Source organism: Sarcophilus harrisii, chromosome 6 (assembly GCF_902635505.1).
Source record: "Sarcophilus harrisii chromosome 6, mSarHar1.11, whole genome shotgun sequence".
Taxonomy (NCBI): Eukaryota; Metazoa; Chordata; class Mammalia; order Dasyuromorphia; family Dasyuridae; genus Sarcophilus; species Sarcophilus harrisii.
This window is the reverse complement of record NC_045431.1, coordinates 170,121,813-170,145,454: the sequence shown is the minus strand read 5'-3', so window position 1 is coordinate 170,145,454 and position 23,642 is coordinate 170,121,813. Positions and strand designations below refer to the sequence as shown.

The 23,642-nt window shown below is 38.9% G+C and overlaps 1 protein-coding gene across 1 annotated transcript in view; it reads left to right on the top strand.

Annotated features, from left to right (window-relative positions):
- Positions 1-9,972: 9,972 nt before the first annotated feature.
- ADAD1 (adenosine deaminase domain containing 1) overlaps positions 9,973-23,642 on the top strand; it is a 46,197-nt gene continuing 32,527 nt past the window's right edge. Inside the window, exons 1-4 of the mRNA XM_012551895.3 lie at positions 9,973-11,077; positions 13,465-13,653; positions 17,523-17,690; positions 18,718-18,786. Of these exons, the coding sequence (XP_012407349.2) occupies positions 10,882-11,077; positions 13,465-13,653; positions 17,523-17,690; positions 18,718-18,786 (622 nt within the window). The 5' untranslated portion in view covers positions 9,973-10,881. The remainder of the gene's footprint in view (positions 11,078-13,464; positions 13,654-17,522; positions 17,691-18,717; positions 18,787-23,642) is intronic.

The window sequence follows — 23,642 nt, the reverse complement described above, 5'->3', positions numbered from 1 at the left end:
ACGGAAGCACATGATTCTTAATAATGCTGGGGTTCAAGGAGCCCCAAAATGTTGGGGTTCTAGACTTGTATCTTGAGGTATCTCAAAAGAATTTGTAGTCTTAAATCCATCTCCAAGTCAAGGAGCAAAGTTTATTATAACTGTAATGCCAATTAAAGTGGGCTAAGTTCCAAAAGAAGTTAACAAAGAACCAGGGATAAGAAGATAAATTTGTAGGAAAAAGAAAGAGAAACCAGGTACTTCATATGTCACTGACATGCTAATTTTATGGCTTAGAAGTGGAGTTGAGTAGTGTGGCCTGTTTCTGACTTTATGTGCAGGTATAATACCCATAATTCTCTGGGCAGATCTGAGGGAGGGGAACCTCCTGGAGGTTTTTAGACTTGAAACATCACTAGATTAAATGGTGGACACCCAATTTTGTTCTGCACCTGCACTGATTTTAAGTACCTCATTATTGTTGCTCATTAATCCCAGAAACTCTATTACTGACCAATAAGCTGTTATCTGACAGCCAGCAAAATTTATAGCCAATTCATCCTGGTCATATAGAGTAAACTGGGGCAGGATAACCTAGAGGAAGAAATATATCATTTCCAACTAAACTACATCAGCCCCAGGTCAGATGGCCTTAAGGTTATTGCTATGCCTTCCCTATTATTATTTGGATATATTTCCAAATTGTGAGAGTCTAGTTCACAGTGAAAATCTAGTTCATCCAGTCACTCAAGAGTGGGAAAGACCTAAGCCATGCCAGATCCTCTATCACATTTTAATCTAGATCCCCACAAATTACACATTTGTGTTTGATACACAACTCTATCTAGTCCAACTCTGTCACTTTCCAGTTGGGGAAAGTGATGCCCAGAAAGGAAATTAATTTGTCAAAGGTCCTAAATGGTAATAAGGGTCAGTATTTAAATTCTAAAAGGAACACTTTTGGATGTGTTACACAAATTTTATCTGCCTGGTGGCAAAAAAATCTTGACAAGCTATAAATTCAGCAAGGGGCAGTTTTCACAGGTTCTGTCAGAATGTGGTCAGTATTGCTATCTAGGAACTATCTAGCACCATTTACATTGGGACCAAGCAGAGGGATGGGGATAGACATTTGCTGGTGATAAAATCTTTGGTTGTTATTAAACAACATCAAGTTCAGAAAAATTGGAAGGAAGAATTAATATTTCAGAGAAGCACTGGGTTGACCAATCATCAGGAGTTTAAAAGCCAACATTGCTAACTTCATTTTTTCTATAGTAAAGAGTCCATTCAATCTACATGTGAATAAATAATCCTCTCAGGTCATTTGAAGTTGGGAAGGAGTTGGGATCCTTTGCAAAGAGAGATATGACTAAAACTGGTTATGAATGATGATGAAATGAAACCATTCCCTTAGGACTCATCATTCTACAAGATGAAATCCACCCTAAAATTCATGACTCTTGCTCCTGGGGCCCTTCCCTTCTTCTTGATGAAAAGGCTATAAAGTGAACATCTGGGAACTTGTCCCTGATCCTCCATTATTTAAGAAAACCACATAGGGAATTTGTCATATCACTTACTATGGGGCTGGAAACTCACCATTCTGCAAGATGAAATTAACTTTCTTTTTTTTTTTTTTTTTTTTTTTTTTTTAAATTTAATAGCCTTTTATTTACAGGATATATACATGGGTAACTTTACAGCATTAACAATTGCCAAACCTCTTGTTCCAATTTTTCACCTCTTACCCCCCCCACTCCCTCCCCTAAATGGCAGGATGACCAGTAGATGTTAAATATATTAAAATATAACTTAGATACACAATAAGTATACGTGACCAAAACATTATTTTGCTGTACAAAAAGAATCAGACTCTGAATTATTGTACAATTAGCTTGTGAAGGAAATCAAAAATGCAGGTGGGCATAAATATAGGGATTGGGAATTCAATGTAATGGTTTTTAGTCATCTCCCAGAGTTCTTTTTCTGGGTATAGCTAGTTCAGTTCATTACTGCTCCATTAGAAATGATTTGGTTGATCTCGTTGCTGAGGATGGCCTGGTCCATCAGAACTGGTCATCATATAGTATTGTTGTTGAAGTATATAATGATCTCCTGGTCCTGCTCATTTCACTCAGCATCAGTTCGTGTAAGTCTCTCCAGGCCTTTCTGAAATCATCCTGTTGGTCATTTCTTACAGAACAGTAATATTCCATAATTTTCATATACCACAATTTATTCAGCCATTCTCCAACTGATGGACATCCATTCAGTTTCCAGTTTCTAGCCACTACAAAAAGGGCTGCCACAAACATTCGTGCACATACAGGTCCCTTTCCCTTCTTTATAATCTCTTTGGGATATAATCCCAGTAGTAACACTGCTGGATCAAAGGGTATGCACAGTTGGATAACTTTTTGAGCATAGATGAAATTAACTTTCAAAATTTTAGTTCCTTAGATCATTTCTCACCCTGACTATAGATTTTATCATACTGCTATCTTGTCTTCCTATTAGATTATGAACTTCTTGAAGGCAAAAACTATCTTATGCTTTTCTTTCCATCCCTAGGGCTTTGTGCAATGCTTGGTATATGATAGTTCCTTAATGTTTATTTTTGTTGTTATTCTATAGTTTCGGTAATGTCTGACTCTTTGTAACCCCATTTGGGGTTTTCTTGGCAAAGGTACTAGAATAGTCTGCATTTCCTTCTCAGGCTCATTTTATAGAGGAAGAAACTGAGATAAACAAGAATAAGTGACTTGCCCAAAGTCATACAGCTAATAAGTGTCTGAGGTCAGATTTGACCTCAGGAAGATGAGTCTTCCTGACTTCAAGCCTGGCACTACCCACTTGCCACTTAGCTGCCCAAAGTGTTTATTTACTTTGCCTCTAACGTTGTAGGTCATCCCAAGAACAATGGTTGGGGCTATAACATATGAAGAATCCACTTACTATTGGGAGAACAAGTCTTCCTCTCAGATCTGTGGAGAAGGAAGGAATTTATGGCAAAGAAGAACTAAAGAACATTATGAATGCAAAATGGATAATTTTGATTATATTAAATTTAAAAGGTTTGTACAAAGAAAACTAATGCAGACAAGATTAGAAGAAAGCAGAAATCTGGAAGAAAAATTTACATCCAAGGGTTCTGATAAAGGCATCATTTCTAAAATATATAAAAAATTAAATCAAATTTATAAGAATATAAGCCATTTTTTCAACTGATAAATGGTTAAAGGATATGAATAATTTTCAGATCAAGAAATTAAAACCATTTCTAATTATATTAAAAAAATCCTCTAAGTCATTATTGATCAGAGAAATACAAATTAAGACAACTCTGAGGTACCACTACACACCTTTCAGATTGGCTAAAATGAGAGGAAAAGATAATGATAAATGTTGGAGGAAATGTAGGAAAACTGGGACACTAATACGTTGTTGGTGAAATTGTGAACTGATCAAACATTCTCGAGAGCAGTTTGGAGCAATTTCTAGAGGGCTAGAAAACTTCTGATCCAACAATACCCATCCATTAGGTCTGTATTCTGAAGAAATCATAAAAAAGGGAAAGGGACCCAGATGTGCAAAAATGTTCATAGCAGTCCATTTTGTAGTGGCCAGAAACTGGAAACTGAATGGATACCCATCCATTGGGTAATGGGTGAATAAGTTATAGTATATGAATGCTATGGAATATTATTGTTCTATAAGAAATGATTGGTAGAATGATTTCAGAGAGGCCTGGAGAGACTTACATGAAATGATTCTAAGTGAAGTGATAGGACTAAGAAAACATTGTACACAGCAACCACATGATTATGTGATGAACAATTGAAATGGATGCAGCTCTTTTTACCAATAAGGTGATTTGGGTCAATTCCAGTAGACTTGTGATGGAGATAACCATCTGCATCCAGAAAGATAACTGTGGGAAATGAATTTGGATCATAACATAGTATTTTCACCTTTTTGTTGTTGTTTACTTGCTTGGTTTTTTTTTTCCCTTTCATTTTTTTTTCCTTTTTGATCTGATTTTTCTTGTGCAGCATGATATTTCTGGAAATATATATAGAACAATCACACATATTTAACATATATTGGATAACTTGCCATCTAAGGGAAGGGGTGGAGAGAAGGGAAGGAAAAAAGTTTGGAACCCAAGGTTTTGCAAAGATGAAGGTTGAAAACTATCTTTGCATACATTTTGAAAATAAAAAGCTGTTATTTAAAAAAAAATCCCAGGGATCAAATGAGATAATATTTTGAAACCTTAAAGCACTATAAAATGATAAATTAAAAAAAGAATCTACTTGCTCCAATGGCAATGCCAAGAGAAGTAGGAAAAAATTCCTCAGCATGTTGGGTGGACCCTAGGCTTCAGATATATAGGAAATGGATGGATGGAATTGCAACAGGTTGAAAAGGCAATGATGGGTCCTAATTTGCATTTGTAAGATGAGTACCCATATTGATACATGGAAACATGAAAATACTTTCTTTCTTTCTTTTTAAGCTAAAGGAGAGGTGATTTGACTGTTTCTTAAGAACTAGAGCTGGACTAATAAATTTACTTTCTGTTTATCCCATGACTATTGAGATTCAGCATGGGTAGGTATTAAAGAAAAAAGTGAATTGTGGAATTCGGTAAATGAGGGATTGGGAATGAGAAGCAATTTCCAAAGATAGAAATAGGGCCTTATAGCAGAGATTTCTGGTTTTTGCAATATGACCTTCTTCCAAGTCACATGCATAGATCTGCAGAAAAAGTATATGTTGGATAGAGAGTTTTAGCCTTGATGACTGATAGACTAACAAAAGGAATAACTACTGCTCAGAAAAGAATGCTGATCACAAAGCAAGAAAAACTTCAAAAGAAGAGATATAGATTTGATCAGACCAGCCCCAAAATACTTGTAATACCTGCCCATGGTTGCAAAAATGCTTTGGTTGTGGCCGATATGGTTTCCTGATAATGTTCCTCTACCATACTTCCACAGCCTACGGGATGGCAAAAATCCTCAAAGAAAAACATCATTCCATTATAGAAGGTTCCTAAAGAGATTTATAGCAAGAGAAGTACCCATTTTATACTTAAGCTGCTTTCATCCTAGCCCATTACTCAATGTCTCCATTATGTCTATCACCCCAGTCATCAGGAATAACCATTCCTGATTAGAGTTAAGGGGGACTTAAAACCTCCTTTGCTAAATTGCTCTGAGAAGCTAAGTATCCTCCTGGCCAGAGTCCTTCCTGTAGCCGTGCTAATCCTTAGGTGCAGACCATTTGATTCTCATAAGCTCAGTTCCTATGAGATAGTAACATAGCCCAATGCCTCTGCACCCATGGGTGGGAAGCATAGCAGTAAAGGCTCCTTCCTACAATACTGTACCAGGTTGGCTCAGAAAATATCAGAGACTTATCAATTTGTCTCATCTCATTCTTTAGAAATTCCAACTGATGTTCATGTCCTGTTCCAACTTTTTGGCTGGTTCTCCCGGAAATGTCAACTCTGAAAACACTCCTTGAAGCCATAGTGGAAAGGTCTCTGAAATTCTGCTCACAAACCCCACTGCAACCAAATTCCAGGGAATAGAATCCTTGAGCCACCTGTCACATCTCAAAAAGTAGATTAGACTGTAGAATCTGCAGGTGACTTGACCTTGAAAATCAAACAGTCCAAAGCAATCAACATCTTCTGAAATAGATAGCTGTTCCCAAAAGCCCCAGGCAGATGATGGTCAACATGTATGGATGCCCTGCTCTCACTGAATCACCCACTCAGGAGCCCAATAGAATACTTCTCAAGGACACTTAACCATTGGGCCCAAATGCAGGGCTCCACCCTCCTGAAACTTTAGCCAAAGCCACCCTGCTAGAAGTCTGGCTGATGACCACAGTAGTCGGACTCTATTTTACTGACCCTCCAAGACTGCATGCTCCTACAACCTCTTTTCCTTCCCAGGTTAAACCAAGAAACCCCAATCTGTGTCACAGATCAGTAACTTGTGTAAAGGGAGCAGCTCATAAGCTCTATCCCTATTCTTATGACACCACCATAGTTGTAAGCACTAAAACACCTGCCTATAGGAAAAAAAAAAAAAAGAGTGCCCTGAATGAAGGTTAAAAGACTTCACCATAGATTTTAGAGTCCCTAGTATAAGCAAACCCTTACCTGTAGGGTCCATTACACTCTCAAGGGTCTTCTTAGAAGTTTTTAAAACTTCTTTTTAGGAGTTTCTAAAAAGACTCGGGCTCTGCTCTACATACTAGGTACAAGTGGCAAAATGGGCCTTTATCTTGGATTTCTAAATCTCATGCAATGTAATTCTATCTTCATTCTGAACACCTCATGGATTGCTCCCCTAATTACCCTGACTTGACCCCTCTGGCCAGCTTCTGCAAGCCATAGATTTCCCTGAATGGAACTGGGCCATTTTATAAAATTGCAGATGTTCTCTGTAGGAAGTGGAGTATGGGAACCTGCCCTAACAAAGGAGACATCAGAGTTTTGATCTTTATTCCCAGTAAAAGCAATTAAAGGAGTCTATTCAATTTTCAGAATCCCAGGAAGGCTTCTAGCTCTATCACTTTCCAGAACTAAACATCTATACCTGAAAACATTCTACTCCATAAGATTAACTCACTCTGCCTACGATTCAACTTCTAATCCCTATATCTTTGCCACTGAATCGCCTTTTTCCATAGTACTATTTTTCTTATGTGGCTCTATTCTATATTGCAGTCTCCTTACTTTCTAGGAAGGCCTCTGTACTCGTTTATATTCTATCCAAATTATCCCTTTTTTAAGGAAACCACTCTGCTGAAGTTCCTCTCTGGTTAAGACTGTCCCTCCACTGACAACAGAGGCTTGTTTTCCTGCCCGTTCTGGCCCTATTGACATCTGTTGAATCTCTGCCGGTACAGAAGCCACCTTTGGCACACTGTACCTATATGTTAGGAACTTCTCAGAAAAATTAGCCATGACCCTGGAGTATACAGGGAAACTTGTTACCAGCTTACAAATACAGGTTGATTCACTAATCCTCATGGTTTAGAAAAATTGATGTACTAAGGGAGAAGGAAGGAATGAGCCCATCCTTGGGGAGGAATGTTGTCTCTTTGTCAACAAATCCTCTCAAATAGAGGAGATCTTAGCGGTAAATAAGCAAGAAGAAGACTTATGGAACAGGGGCCAAAACATTCTGAAGCATGTCTCCCCCTCAACTTCCTTTGATCTACTCTCCTGGTTGCCTGGAAACCTTGGCAGCATTCTCCATTCTGCCCTTCTTGGTCTGATGTTTCTCTTATTTGCCTTGCCATCTACCTCGGAAACTAGCTTTTTCTTACGTAAAATCAAAATCACGTATCAAATGAATGTTCCTCATTGATCTTTAAGAATTGTTCCAACATTTGATCAAAAGGAGGGAAAGTGAAGGCAATTATGATTTTCATATTAAATAATATGATATGCCCAAAGAGATTATAAAGAAAGGAAAGGGACCTGTATGTGCACGAATGTTTGTGGCAGCCCTTTTTGTAGTGGCTAAAAACTGGAAACTGAATGGATGCCCATCAGTTGGAGAATGGCTGAATAAATTGTGGTATATGAATATTATGGAATATTATTGTTCTGTAAGAAATGACCAACAGGATGATTTCAGAAAGGCCTGGAGAGACTTACACGAACTGATGCTGAGTGAAATGAGCAGGACCAGGAGATCATTATATACTTCAACAACAATACTATATGATGACCAGTTCTGATGGACCTGGCCATCCTCAGCAACGAGATCAACCAAATCATTTCCAATGGAGCAGTAATGAACTGAACTAGCTATGCCCAGAAAAAGAACTCTGGGAGATGACTAAAAACCATTACATTGAATTCCCAATCCCTATATTTATGCACACCTGCATTTTTGATTTCCTTCACAAGCTAAGTGTACAATATTTCAGAGTCTGATTCTTTTTGTACAGCAAAATAACGTTTTGGTCAGGTATACTTATTGTGTATCTAATTTATATTTTAATATATTTAACATCTACTGGTCATCCTGCCATCTAGGGGAGGGGGTGGGGGGGTAAGAGGTGAAAAATTGGAACAAGAGGTTTGGCAGTTGTTAATGCTGTAAAGTTACCCATGCATATATCCTGTAAATAAAAGGCTATTAAATAAAATAAAATAAAATAAAATCTGCCCAACAAAAAAATAAATAAATAATGCGATATGTGCAATGATAACAATTTACATTTTTCAGCGCTGTCTTTTCTGACTTGAGAGTCAGAAACTCACAATGCAGCTTAAAACTATCAATCATTCCAGCAATTGCTATATTCTTGTACCATACTGCATTTGTGGATGATAGATGAAGTTTACAGAAAACTGTTTCCATCACAGAATTCTGTTTCTGTGCCCTAGGTGGGAGGTTGTCAGGATCCTCAAGATTGGTAATGACCGTCGTATCATCTTCCATTTACGGGCTTGTCCCGCTAAATCACTCAAATCTTGGGAACTTTTGTAACCCACTTATATGATTTGTGTGTAAAATCCCTACTTTTACTGCAACAGATGAGGTCTTCCCAAGAGAGCATCCAGTTTGCAAACCGCATCCCTCACCCCGAAAAAAGATTAATTAAACTGCAACTTGATCCCCAAACACCTTTCTCTAAGCCTGCTCCAGCTAGTCACAGTTTAAAGATGGATGCAGCAGAATTCTGTTAACCCCATAAAGGACTGGAAAATTCCAAGGACAATAGGAATTCTGATCTAAAAGCATTTAATTTAGAATGAGAAATGATTCTTCAAGCTCTTAAACCAGAACAGTCAGCCGTTGACACACCCGAACATGGCCGTATGGAAAAGCCCCGTCCCTGGGGCCTATCAGTGATCACTTGGTTAATTGCAGGCAGCGATAAGGAGGGTTGGAGGTTCAGCAGACGGGGAGGCGGGGAAGCCAGGCCTGAGGAGCTGAAGCAGTAGGCCTGGAAATGGGCCAAGCCTCCGCAGGAAGTGCTCCCCTTCTTCCCCTCCCCCTCCCCCCCGCCCCCTTTCGGTTTGTGGCAGGTTGCGGGGAGGCTAGCTGCACAGGGCGCTGTGGCCCAATGAAGAGCGTCAGCCTGGCTCTTGCCCCCTGTTTTCGGGGGGAAAAAATTGTAACTCCCAGCGCCGGACCCGCAGGGAGCGTTTAATATACGTTTGCGAGGCACCTGCAGTCCCAGTGAAGGATCCCGGGAAGGCGGGAGCGCCAGACTCCACGTATTCAGCGTGGCGAGGAGCCCCTCCGCCGGCGCGCGTCCGCAGGCGCACTCACGAGACGCAGGAGGTATCGCGCCTCCGCCCCCATCCCCGCCCACCTCGTGCGTCCGCGTGCTGCCCGCAGGGGGCGGGGCGCACCGAAGCCATGAGCCAGAGAGCTTGAAGCATGATTGGTCGCAGTGGCGGTAGGGGCGGGCCAAAGCAGGCGTGAGGCGGTTGGTGATTGGGCAAGCCGGCGCGAGCGCGGCCCGGTCCCGCAGGAGGCGCCCGCCTATTTGAAAGACGCGACCTCGCGCCCCGGGGCTTTCTTCGACCCACCTTCCACCCTGGTCCCAGCGGCGGCGTCGGCGACGGAGGCGGCGACGGAAGCGAAGACGGAGGCGGAGGAGGCGGCAGAGGAGGAGGCGGGGGCGGCGGCTCCGAGGCAAGGCAGAGCGGGCCAGCGGGGGCTGGGGCGGGCTGTGTGCCGCGGCGTCCGCCGCTGGAGGCCCGGGCCCTGGGTTCGAATCCCGTCTCTGTCGCCCCCTCCCGGACCGCCCTGGCCCACTCCTCGGGCTGGCCGGATCTTTCTCCGATAGCTCTGAGCCCCGGAGCCCGACATTAGGTCCCCCGTGCGCCCCTCCCCCCCACGTCCGGCGCTTTTACAAAGAAGGAAACTGAGGCAGCGTCCACGAGGCTGGCGGCTGGGCCCGGGCCGAGGAGGGATGAGGGGGGTGGGGGGGTGGTAGTCGGGATTTGCAGACCAAGCGGTGCTGGCGGGAGGTCTTAGTTGGAAAAGTCGACCGTGCAAGGCTGGGATTGCATCAAACCGGAACCTCTCTGATGAGCCCATGCTGGGGGTCTGCACCTTCTGGTCCTTCCCGGGAGGTTGTTGGAAGGGAGATCATTTATGAACCGCCTACTGTGTGCTAAGAGACCGCGGTGAGGTGAAGGCTCCAGCCGGGAGTCACCGTGAGATGTGAGAGTCAGAGACTTGAACCAGTATCTTTCACTCCGGCTGTCTACTTTTCTTTCTCCCACAAATGCAAGGTCAAAGATGGGGCCCCGGACCCCAGAGCTCACGGACAGAGAGAAGACCCTCCCCCCGGGGACCTAGCCGCTTTGCAATTCAGAGTTTTAGGGAGAAAAATTAAGTGCTTCATGTGTTACGCACTTAGAGGCCAAATTTGAACTCAACTCTTTTTTACTCCTCCACCCTGCCCTCTCCTTTTTTTGGTTAAGTTTTAAAATGCAAAAGAATCCTCTTACCTATTAAAAAAAAAATACATTGTTACAACCAGCAAAATCAACTTTTTATACCGAATGGTGGATAAATAAATGACTCTGAATGGGCAGTTTTTCGCCTCTTTTTAAAAGGGTTGAGGATTTGAGTGAATCACCTAAGCAACTATGAATGTGTTGCAATCAGTACTAGTGGAGGGAATCCTGACAATGATTAGTTCTTGGTTCCATTGGAGTAGAAAATGGGAATGTTAATGGCTGCGGAGATATTTATTGTAAATCCATAAACTTTCAGATGCTTTTAAAATGCTGTTATTGATTTTTAAATTGATGGTTTTGCAAGGCATTTATTGAATTGTTCTTGTTTAGTTGACAAACTTTTTTTCTGTCTTTTTTTCTTTAATCCTAATTTTCTCATGATTTCTAGGCTCAAGAAAATGTCTGGTAACAATGATTGGTTTCAGAGTTCCCGGGTTCCTAGCTTTGCTCAGATGTTGAAAAAGAACTTGCCAGTTCAACCTTCTTCAACAACAGTCAATCCTCCTCCAGGATATTCATCATCAGAGAACTATAGTGTGTCAAATTTAGCTTCTAAAGTTACACAAGTCACAGGTATTTGTTTGCAGTAATACCTGGTTCTTTTAAAGTTGCTAACATCTGTTGTATTCCTTTGAAGGGTCTTTTCTTCCTCAGTGTCCTTCTTAAGCCCCCATGGTTCAGATCTTTGTCCCTTTTAGGCCTATACATATTAGAATGGTAACTAGAAATTTACATTAATATATTAGGCCCTCACTGGCTTTTGTGACCAAATAAATACCAGCCATATTATTGCAGGCCTGCTTCTGAATTTTCTATCATAAACAGGTTCTTCATGCCTTCATTCTTTCCCCCTTCCTTTATATGGTTTGGTATATAGATGCCTAATTGACCCTAGTTTATAAAAGCTCTACTTTTATCTTGTTCAAAAGTTTTTCAGCCTTCAAACTCATTGTCCCTGGATTTCTGGAAGCCTGAACTTTTCTAGATTTGAAGGTTCTTCTCAAGTCACATCCCGGAATTGCATGGGCAACAACATGACTCTTTGGCGCGGCTTCCCTTAGGCTAGTTTTGCTGTACCTCCAGCAGACTATGACATGGTGTCTGGTAACCATGATTGGTTTCAGAGTTTCCAGGTTCCTTCTGTCACCCTAGCTTCAGAGGATCTGGATTCAAGTTCTGCCCCAATGCTTCCTACTTGGGTTAGCTTGAGCAAATTATTTCATCTCCTGAGCCTCAGTTTCCTTATTTGTGAAATGAGGTCAGACGAGGGTGATCTTTGAGGTTCTTTGCAGTGCTAGTTCTATGATTCTCTATGAGTATTCTAGCGCTTGGGGAAAAAGCTGAAAAACCAGCATTTTCATCGAGAAGAACCCTGCCAGCTGAACTTGATTTCCTCTTTTGACAGGGTTCCTATTGTGGTTGATGAACAAAATGTAAAGTTGGAGTCTACTTAGATTTCATTTGACACAGAGTCTTATGCTTTTCTTGTGAAGAAGTAAAGAAAAGAAACCTGATGATGGAACAATTATTGAGGGGATTCAAACTTGAACCAGATACAGAATCTTCAGTGGTGGGAATGTCATAGGCTTGGCTCTGTGCTATATATGCCTGTGCCATTTTTATCAGTGACTAAGTGTCCTTATCATATTTTCAGTTAGTATGAAGCTTGGAAAGGTCTCCAATTCATTGGATAAGGAGTGTCAAATTCAAATAGAATAAAGATCAACTTAGAAAATCATATATTGATAATATTTATGTTCCTACTGTATGTTTATTTTGTCCCATCAAACCAGTTCATTTGGTTTGAGCAGTGAGTTTGACACCACCGCATCAGATGACCGATTGAGTATTCAAAAAGTTCTCAACAAATTAGAACATTTAGCTAAATCTTATAAGATGAAATTTTAAATTGTGTGTGCGTATGTTTTTTTCTATACTTAGTGGCGTTTTTTAAGACCCTAGTACAAGTTGGAGGAATTGTGGCTAAACAAAATTTCATTGTTAGGAAGAATTCTAATAAATTGTAAGCTTGCTATGTGTCAGCAGTAGACAAGTGATCATTCTTAGTTTGATGTCTGGAATCTGTCCTCTATACCTGGATAGCTTCACTATACTAGCATATTTTACCCTAGGGAAACCATAGATTGGGATGTGTGGGATTCTCCCAGGATGCCAGATCTGTTTACTGCCTCTCATATAATAGAAAGGAAGTCGGTAGGGCGGGGCCTAAGGTTTCCAATGCTCACTTCCATCCTTCCCCTACTATGTTATGCAGAGAAAGGTTTCAGCCGGACAGGTCTTTAGGCTATAGGATTGTAGAAATAGAGCTGGAAAGGGACTATAACACCATTTTGAATAGAAGAAATTGAGGCTGAAGATATAAAGTGACTCCTCCAAGGTCATGCCGTGCCCAATCTGGGGCCTCAATTTCAGAGCCAGTGCTGTCCACTAAAATGCAGACTTCAGGAGAGGTTCTCTGATTATCTCACACATAAGACACCAAGATGGGACAAGGTAGGATGGAATTAGGGCAAAGAAGATAAGAGATGGAAATTTGAATAGGGAATAAAAGTGATGTTTGTATTATTTCAAAGTGCATACTCATTTTGTGAGTGAAATCACTGAGCTCCATTTTCCACATCTATAAAATGTGGTAGATTAGAGCACCAGATCTATATCAGCTGCAAAATAGTGTAACTATTAATTTAGATACCCTTGATGTTTATTGTTGCCTTTCTTGCAATTAAATGTTTTCATAGATTGTGCTTAGCATACCAGAATAGTTTACTGGCACCCTGTTGTCTAAATGGCAGAGTATCTATGATTGAATTTTATTTATCTAGACCTAATGTCAGTATTGGTTTGGGCGACTAGAGGAAAAGAAATCTTAAAGGCAAGGCAATAGGCTTTTTATTCTGCTTTATCTTTTTTATACTTACTTGAAGCTGTTTGTGTTTTAGGCAACTTTCCGGAACCACTGCTTTCCAAAGTAGTCCTACCTAGTCCAAATACCGTCCTTCCTCCAAAGAAGATTCCCAAGGAATTCATTATGAAGTACAAACGTGGAGAGATAAATCCAGTGTCAGCCCTCCATCAGTTTGCACAGATGCAGCGTGTGCAACTTGACCTTAAGGAAACTGTAACAACAGGCAAGTATTTGCTAAAGTTGTCTGGTCACAGAAAGAATAAATGAACAAAAGAATAATATTTAGGAAGTGTTTTTTAGGATATTGTGCCAGGCATAAGGAGACAAGCAAGACAAACTTGTAATGGGTAGGGATAGAGGTGAAAAAAATGCCTCTTAAGGTCCTTTTCATTTATTGAATTTTTGGCAGGGCCCAAAGACATGGAGGCCAGATCTTTCTTTTTTTGTGTAGTCAGTAGTGGTGATTACTAGGAGTAGGTTGGAAATGGCTTATGATACCCACCAAGGGAGTTGCCAAGTAGCAGTTTTTTGGATTTTGTTCCTGGATGATGGCTTTAAAGGTAACACTACCAATAGTGCTAAATAGAAATACAGTGACCTTATTGCTGTTACCCCTTAACTGAGGTTTGGCAGAAAGTTTTGCTGGATTACCATTAAGCAGTTTTGACATTCTTTAAAAAATTATTTAACATTCTTTTAAAAAAAAAAATAGTTTGTTTTTTTCAATTACCTGTAAAAGACTTTTTAACATTTGTTTTTAAAAATTGAGAATTTCCATTTTTCTCCCTTCTCCTACCCCCTCATTGAAAAGGGAAACATTTTGGTATAGGTTATACATATGTAGTTATAGAAAACATTTATGTATTAGTCATGTTGTGAAAGAAAATACCAAAAAAAAATAATAATAACCCCAAGACCCCTAAGAAAAATAAAGTTAAAAACAAAAGAATGCTTTATTCTGCATTGTTTTTTCTCTAGCCCTAGATAGCATTTTTTCATTGTGAATCTTTTGGAAATGTTTTCTTGTATTGCTGAGAGCAGCTAAGTTTGACATTCCCCCCCCCCCTTTTTTTTTTTTTTTTTTGGCAGTTTTGGTTTTAGTTTTCGTAGTCTCTAAAAGGGAATCTGCAACTGGTGGGTGAAGTGCTTTTTTCTGGGCATAAGTTCTCTACACATGTACAGGAGATTGTGCATGAATTCTCAGCATCTACACCATTTTTGTAGTGTAAGAAATATCATGATTCAAGTATAGGTTTGTCATGGAACTTAATTATGGCCACTTGTAGCAATATCTGAAAAGCAGCATTTAAATTTTTTGTGCCTTCTAAGGAAAGTACATGTGTAGTTGCAAGGTTCTTTGATTTCGTTTTCATTAAGTACCTACTATGTTCCCCTGGGCATACAAAGACAAAATTTGAAAAAAGCCCCCGAGGGTGCTTATATTCAACGGAAAGAAACTATATGTGCCTGTAAGTAAACATAAAGTAATTTGGGAGTAAAAGAAGGCAGAAATAATTGGGAAAGTTGGTAGGTTGAATTTATACCAGGGATAGATATGGTTAGTGTCACTTTGAGCTGGTGTATGTGATCTAGGGCTCTTCCTTAGGCCCAACCTGGAGTGCACAGGCCTCTCTGCAAAATACAGGAGGGCTGTTTGCTTATTGGACCCTGAGGGAGTTTTTCAGATATCAAAAATGTGGCATCCATGTCTATCCATGGTTAGTGAGTATGCCAAAGTCTGAAAGGGCCATTCAATAAGAGGACTGCCTGAAGTACTTCTGTGCCTGGGGTGCTTCATTGCCCAAGAACACGAAGGACCATCCACTGTGAGAAGTCAACAGACCCTGATGTATTGGTCTCATGATTTTGAAGGGATAATAATGGAAAAAAAATATTGCTAAGAGGTGTTACTGGCTGTGAGATGGCCAGGAATTGTTGATTCTGTCAGGTAAATTCTATTAATGAGACCTGGAAACTTATCTGAGCCTGAAAATGTAGTCAAATCATGCAATAAAGAATGAATTGCTTTTCAGATATCTGGATTTGTGATTAAAAATTGTCATGGAGACTGTCACATAATAAGAAGGGATCAGAGGGGTCAGTGAAGATTGGTATCAGCTACCCCTTCTTGATAGGGGTTTTCTCCTCCTACCCTGTCTCAAAAAGTACCCCAGAAGGAAGTGGGGATCCTCTCTATGTCATCTACTACTTGTATGCCCCAGTTCTAGGATAGATGTGTTTTTGCTTTCCCTTCCTAGTATATCTATTCTCTCCTCTCTTTCTCTCTCTCTCTTTTTTTAAAAATTCATTAGAATGTAACAAAACCACTTATTTATTCCCTCCCCTCTCTCTCTTTTTTAAAATTCATTAGAATGTAATAAAACCACTTCCCAAATTCCTCTCTGAGTTCTAGAGATCTGAGGAGTGGCTTGTTCTTTCTGAAGCAGCTCATCTGTCTCTGGAACTTTTTTAACTTCTTTAACTCCTGTGTTTTTATTTGTTTGTTTGTTTTTTACCCATTTTATGGCTCTCAATGACATAAGGATTCTGAAGGGGAATCTTGTACCAGTTCCCTTATTAGAATGGAAGCTTTTCATCCTTCTTAGGCCTCACTTTTAGGGTAATGCCTAGTACAGTGTAAGTGATCCTGATAGTGGCTCTTTGATACTTGAACTTTTTTTTTCCCTAACTGCTTGTGATTTTTTGAGGATACTGATAGATTTCATATTCATTTTGTGCTCTGGTAGTTTTGAATAGTTTTCTTCTATGATTTCTTCAGATACTTTTGTTCTTCTTTTCATCATGGTTTTCAGGAAGCCCAGTAATTTTTTAATCACATCTCCTTAATTTTTTCCTAATCACTTATTTTTGCTATGTTTTCTTCAATTTAAAAATTTTTTCAGTTTTAAAATTATTATATTGTATCTGCATGTAAGGGAAGGTATAGATGATAAGGGTGACTCAGGCTTTGATAAACTTAAGTAGTAATAATAGGTAGTGTTAAAAATAGAAAAACTTCTATCTAGCAAAATGAACTCATCTTCCCCCCATCCCTGAGACCCCATCCAACTCTCAGTTGAATTTCCTACAGGGCATTACCTTTCTTATCTCCTAGTGTGGTAGGTGAAAGATAAAATGACTGAGGAAACAAAGGTTCAATCTTCTGAGCATATGATTTATTAAACAGTGTATGGCAATTATTTCCCAACCATCTGGGACCATGTCTCTTTAGCTTAGGCCTAGACTCAGAATTCAGAAGGAGACAGACTTTTAATATATTAGAAACAGTCAAATTAGAGCAATTGGTTAAAAGGAAAATACAGCATTAGGTAATCTGATTTCTAATTGGGTGAAAGATAAAGGACTTTCTAAGTTGGGCAGGGGAGAGTAAGACATGTCCTTCTCCTCTTAAGTTTCTATAACAAACCAAAGGAACATGGAAACAATAATTGATTGTATGGAGCCAGTTGTCCTAAGACATATGAGTTGTTTGAGATGTACAATTGTGAGAACTCCTTGCATAACTCTGTTTCTGTGTGATTTTAATTGTGAAAAAATTGGGAAGGACAGATGATGTTGATCATTTCCAATGATGCAGCATCCAAGGAGCCAAAATCAGGGTTGGAGACCTTTATATATAACATACCCTTTGAAATCTGAATACCTAGTTTTTGACATTTTGACTTAAACAGTAAAACACGATAAACATTTAGCCACACAGACTTAAAATGTGGAATGGAGTGCCTTATGTTTACTTCTCTGGTAGGTCTTGAAGCAAAGCCTGTATAACCATTTCCTGGAGATATTTCAGGGGGATTCTTAGTTAGGAGCCAGATAACCTTTGAGGTTCCTTCTGACTCTGAGATTCTATGATTCCAAGTAAAGAAAAATAGATAATTGGCTAAAAATAATCCCACAAGTGTTACATATCTATGAAAAAAATTTAAAGCAGCAGTATGGAATTAATGCTCTTATTTTTAAAATAATTTTTCTAAAGAGAAAAAATTACTTTCTTTTGAACCTTTTAATCAGATTCTGAAGATTTTATTCATAATTTAAATTTATACCAGTAACCCTGGATATTTCTTTCAGGTAACGTTATGGGTCCTTATTTTGCCTTTTGTGCTGTGGTGGATGGTATTCAATATAAAACTGGACTGGGACAAAATAAAAAAGAGTCTAGATCCAATGCAGCCAAGCTAGCCCTTGATGAGCTTTTGCAGTTGGATGATCCTGAACCAAGAAATGTAGAAACGTCAGGTGAGTGCTTTGGCCATCAAATAGTAATTCTCTCCCTTCTTCTCACACCTCTCCTCTCCTCTGTTTATTCCCCTTTTCCTTTCTCTATCTCCCATAAATAGGGAGTGGGCCTGTTATTTCATTCTGATAGAGAGCCTTTAGTGAGGAATATCTTATCTTGACCAAGCCTATGCCTGTTTTGTCATTATTTTTGATTCATGCTACTCTTTTTTAAAATTCAGGCTTGATAAAATCTACTTTCTTTTTTTTTGTATTAGAAAAAAATGTGATCTTAAAGTAGAACTTCCTATATAGCTCTGTTGGTTTCTTCAGACGAGTCTTTAGGATTATCTAGTTTGGGATTATATTTCTCAAACCTCTTTTAAGAAATTATTTTTTCTAGCCAGTTACATACATACATACATATATATAATATATGAGAGAGAGCGAATGAGAGAATGTGTGTGTGTGTGTGTGTGTGTGTGTATGAGATGATATTGTTGATCAGAAAGATCAGAGTAGCAGGTACTGTATACCCTGGTTACTTCCTCTCTCTTTCTTATAATTATTGATTTTTAGGTTTAACAATTTTGGCTTCAAACTCCTAATGAAAACTTTTAGACAGATTCCAAAATGATTGTTTTTTCCTTCCTGAATGATTCTCTATGATGGCCCATATTGACCTTCTAGCTAGAAATTATAAAGAAGAAAGCAGAAAGCTTTGATTGTAAGATGTGCCAGAAACCATGAAAAAAGCATTAGTTAGCTGTAGAGTACGTCCAGCTGGTGTTCCACCAAAGACTTGCTGTAATAAATGGACATTCATTTGTATTATTATGTTTCACATGTATGTAGATATTTTCATGATTAATAAACTGTATATTATAAAAAAAATAGCTTTAGTTTATTGATTGTTCACATACTAATTTTTTCATAGAAAATGCTTTTTGCCATGATATTTTATATACCACTATATCAGAAAAACAATGAAGCAGCCACCTTTAAAATTTTAAGAGTCTTATGTTTCCCAATTTCTTTGTTTTAATAGGTCCTCCTCTCATCCCTGCAGAACCGATTATTTCAGCTGAGTCAAATTATGTTTCCAAGGTGCATTACGGTAGGAAAGTCTTTACATTCTTGTTTGGTACCAGCTGTACCACTTAAAGAAATATTACATACATAAACTTGCTTCAAATTTCTGTGTTTTTGTTGAGCTGAGGATCTGCTGAGAAAGATATGATTGATCTGATTTTGTAGATATGTGTTCAAAATTTGGTGTGGCCAAAATTATTTTCTTTGTAGTCAACTTGAAGATGAACTATCTCACCCTTAGTGAGGCTGATCCTTGAATGGCAGCCATGGTAGACTATTAGTGGATTAGGCTTGAAGACTTTCCAACTTAGAAAAGATAGAAAAGCTTCCAAAAATTAGTTTCCACTGGCATTGCTTTTAATTGTTTGGTTACGTTGGTCCCTGGGCATGATGAGTTTTTGGGTGGCAGACACTAAAAGTTAATTCCATTGGAGTTATATATGAAAACTGAATTACTGTGTATTAGCTTTCTGAGCCTGAGTAACACTGCTAAAGGGAAAGGGAATTTGGCTTCACCTGAACTTTTGATTCTTTTGAAAGTTACAGAGGATAGATAAAACTCTACTGGAGGCCAAGGAGCAAACAAGCTATCTAATTCCTCTCTTGAAATTGGAGACCCAGATTTGTGAGCAGCCAGTCCTTCAGTCTCTAGGCTGTTGCTAGAGCAGAGCTTCTTAACCTTTTTTGTGTGCCTTGAATGATCTAATAACACCTAGAAACTCCTCGGAATGATGTTTTAAAATCCGTTAAATAAAATGCATAGCATTAGAGTGGAAGCCAACTACATTGAAATAGTTATCAAAATGGAAAAAAACAAAACAAAACCAAATATTAGACCCCAGATTAAGAAACTTTTGTTCTAGAGCTTGCTGAGCTATATATGTATGACATCTTTTTACCTACATTCCAATGGCAGTGACTTGTCAATGACTCGGGAACACTGTCATATGACTGTTCAGCAGAAAGCAGTAAGATTGTGTCTTACCATTTCTTCTTGGTCCAGAAAACTGGATTCAAAGGACCTGGCCCTTTTCTGTTTCATATACTGAGGACTCAAGTATTTGTAATTTCTCTTAGACTGGGGGAAAAAAGAACACAGATTTACATCCTTTTTATCCCTTTATCTCTGTTGCACCATCTTAATCCAGGCTTTCAACTCCATAGGGAGAAATTTGCCAGAAGTACACTTGATTAAAAAAGTCCCTCAGATTGCCAGTGTTAGTAAAGTGGTCTCTGATTCCATGATAGTTTCTCTAGTCCAAAAGAGCCCTATTCTCACTTTAGATCTCTAAGGAGCCCTCAGTGTTTACCTTCCTTTTCCATGGCATGTCTACATAGCTGCCTGGTTGAGTGAATTTTCTTAGAAGTCCATTTTCATCTGGGTATGGCTTTGCTCCTGAGCCTCATGTGATTTCTTGTTGCCTTTGGAAGAAACCTGAACTCTTTGGCTTAGTTTTCAGGTCAGGTCAGGTCTTGGGGTATCACTGGTTACCAGTGTGAATACTTGACTCTATTTGGATGGATCCTCCTCACTGTGCCTCCAGCCCATCTCTGTGAAGTTGTATTCAGTTCTGGATAGTGTCCTGGAGAAAAAAATATAACTAGAGCATGTCCAAAGAATTTCACGTGTGTGTTGAAAATTCTGGAGGTTATGCTTTTGGGAGAAGGACATGTGATCATCTTCCAAGGAACCACCTGGTCATGGGAAAGAAGTGGCATTGGAGTTGGAATCTAAGGACCTGTGGTTATCTCCCAGCTGTGCTGCTTACTGCTGTGCCACCTTGGGCAAGTCCCTGCCTTTAGTGTTCCCTGTCTGACTAAAGGACCTCAAAGACTCTCTCTAAACCTTTGCCTTGATACTTAAAGCCCTCGAGTAGTACTCAGTTCTGTTGAAAGTAAAATTGAGAATGAGGATATGTAATCCATGCTTTATTAGCAATGCATGCAGTTGCATAACAGATCAAATCTAAGACCCTTCAGTAGGCAGGAGGACATTGAATGATAAATGACAAAGCTTTATTATGTTCAATAATGAAGAACAAATTGTTACATGATCTTGAGAAATGAGGATATTTCTTCTCTCTGAACAAAGTATGACAAAAATCAACCAGAACATTTGCGGTTATTTCTGTGAAATCATGAACTAAGCTTTTTTAGGAACATAAAAATGTCACCATGAATCTTAGTAACAGTATTAAGGCTTTTTTGTTTTCTCATGAGTATTGGAATCAAGTGGAAAGAGCAGTTGGTAATAGCTTGACAATTAAATAGCGATTACATGTTAGAGGTTGAAATTGCAAGATAAATATGGTTGTGAGGCACAATGTAAATGGTAGAGTAAAAAAGTATTCATTAATTGATTTCTCATTCCCACAATTGATCCCACAATGGATCAAAAAGTAATCCAGAATTCTCATGTACAGAGTTAACTGGGGAAGAAGAAACACTGGATGATGGTATTAAGATAAAGCAAAACAAAACAATTTTCAGATACAGACCACACTCATATGAAAACAGTAAGGAGGAGATTTTTACATGGCTATAGTGTGTCCAAGAGTCTTTTTCTCCAATCTTGACTGCAGTTAGGATGGTCAACAATATTCAGCAGAATGGGCCTTCCATTCTGCAAGAAATTCTTGATGTGAATGTTCTCTCCAGGATGGAAGTCATGTAATAGAAAGTCAAAGATCTAGTTTGTACTGTAGCTCCTTTGTGAAGTCTCTTCATTCTGTTTTATAATTCCTGTCTATAAGAAGCAACAGACATATTTCTTCCCAACAATGATGTACTGTGGAGAAGGGTTTTGCTTTTATGGGAAGGTGACCAAATACTATTTCAAAAGGAAAGACCTATAATTCCCATTTCAGTCTTCTTTGCAGATAAAATAAAGCAAAAGGAATTAATTCAGGTCACTAAGTGGGTTTTAGAACATAATTTACTAATAAAGATTTAAGTTTTTTGTTTATACCCTTAACATATATGACATATACTTGAACTCTAGGAGTGATATGGAATATGAAACTTAGGAGTTATCCCAAGATAAGAATACATTTGAGAGTATTGAGCCAATGAAATAAGGATTCTCTGCCCTCCCCTTCTCCCTGAATCCCTATGCACTGGTTGATCATACCTGGGCACTATTTAAAAAAGAAGAATTTTGGCAAAAAGTCTACTGTGGCTTTAACCAATAAGTGCCTTAATCCAGTAAGTGAGGTAGTCTGCAATAGCAAGACAAACTTTTATAGTGGGCAGCTTTGGCCATGCATATAAAATCAGTTTTCAAATGTTCAAACAGAGTATAAGCTATAAGGCACCAAAGGCAATGGTTTGGAAGGTATGTTGGTTTAAATACCTGACAAGTGGACAAGGCAGCACAGTATAGCTGCCGGTGTGGTGATACCTAGAACAACCAACACCCATTGTATTAACCATTCCTTTAATGCCAGGCATGTGTACCTGGTGATGGTAGCTCAGAAAAAGGAGTGACTTATCTTCTATGGCTACCCAGATCCCAGGTACCTTTTTTGTCTTAAAGCACAGTTTCCATTTTTCAACAAAACTCAGAATTGTAGACAAGTGGGTACTCATTATCAATGATAGAAAAGAGGGATAAAATATAAGCAACAAAATGAAAATCTTTAATGAAGTCAGTATTAGCAATAACTTTACCAAATGAGATGAGAGATCTTCATTGTAACTGTGGTATTCTGATGGCATGACAGATTTCAAATCTTAAGGACAGAATAGTATGCCACAGGGTGAGGAGGGGACCCAAACATTTGTTAGGGAAAGCAAACCTCTTTGTTCATGTACAAAAAAATTACTGTAATTTGGGAATCCCAGAACTGGAACAGATAGCCAGCCTTTCTTGAGTTCTTGAGCTGAGTTCAGTGAGATATTGTGATAGGCATTCTGGAGTTTAATCTTTGATTAGAGAGACAAAAGACTTAGTAATCTCACCAAAGAAAGGGATCTACTGTTGATAGTATTTAACTGCTCCCAAACTAGCACACGATTTTCTTTTGGTCATAGGAACAAAACAGTTGTGGAAGAGTCTATATGTGCTTCAGGGAAGTTGCTCAAATGCTAGCAGACAAAATGAAACCAAAATACTCCACTTGGGGAAAGACACCACTGAACCTTTTGTTTGGAATTTTTTTGTGGTCTCTCTGATGAAGCTGAAGAAGATGATAGATTTTATCTAGAAAGGTTTTAATACTGGATACTGCAAGTATTGGACAAGAGAGGAATATTTAAAATAATGGAAATAAAAATATTTAAGGGAAACAGGGTAGGGTTTTCTATGTGTCCTTGAGGCAGATGAGTCCATATCCATAGTAAATTCTTCCAACACAGACAGGTACTGAACTTCATAATCAATGGGATTATTGAAGAAAGCTGAAAAGTAGCCAAGTGGCATAGTGGACAAGAGAACAAGGCTTGAAATTAGGAAGACTTGAGTTCAGATTTGGCTTTAGAAACCAGCTTTGTGACCCTGAGCAAAACATTTCACCCTGTTAGCCTTAGTTTCTTCATCTGTAAAGTGAGTTGGAGAAGGAAATGGCAAATTACTACAGTATCTTTGCCAAGAAAACCCCAAAAGGAGTCATACAGTGTCAGATGTTACCGAAATAACTGAACAGCAACAAGCTGGACACAAATCTAGTGCTGTAAAACGGGTAGTGTGACAAGAATTGGGTTTATAACTAGTGGATGTTTAGGTATAGCAGAAGCATTAATGGAATGTAAATTTTGCATAAAGCGACAAATAGATTTACCATCAGGGCCTGGCTCAGGTTTTTTTTTTTTTTTTTTTACTTTTTTTTTTAATTGTTTTTATTTTATTTATTTATTTATTTTTATTATAGTAACTTTTTATTG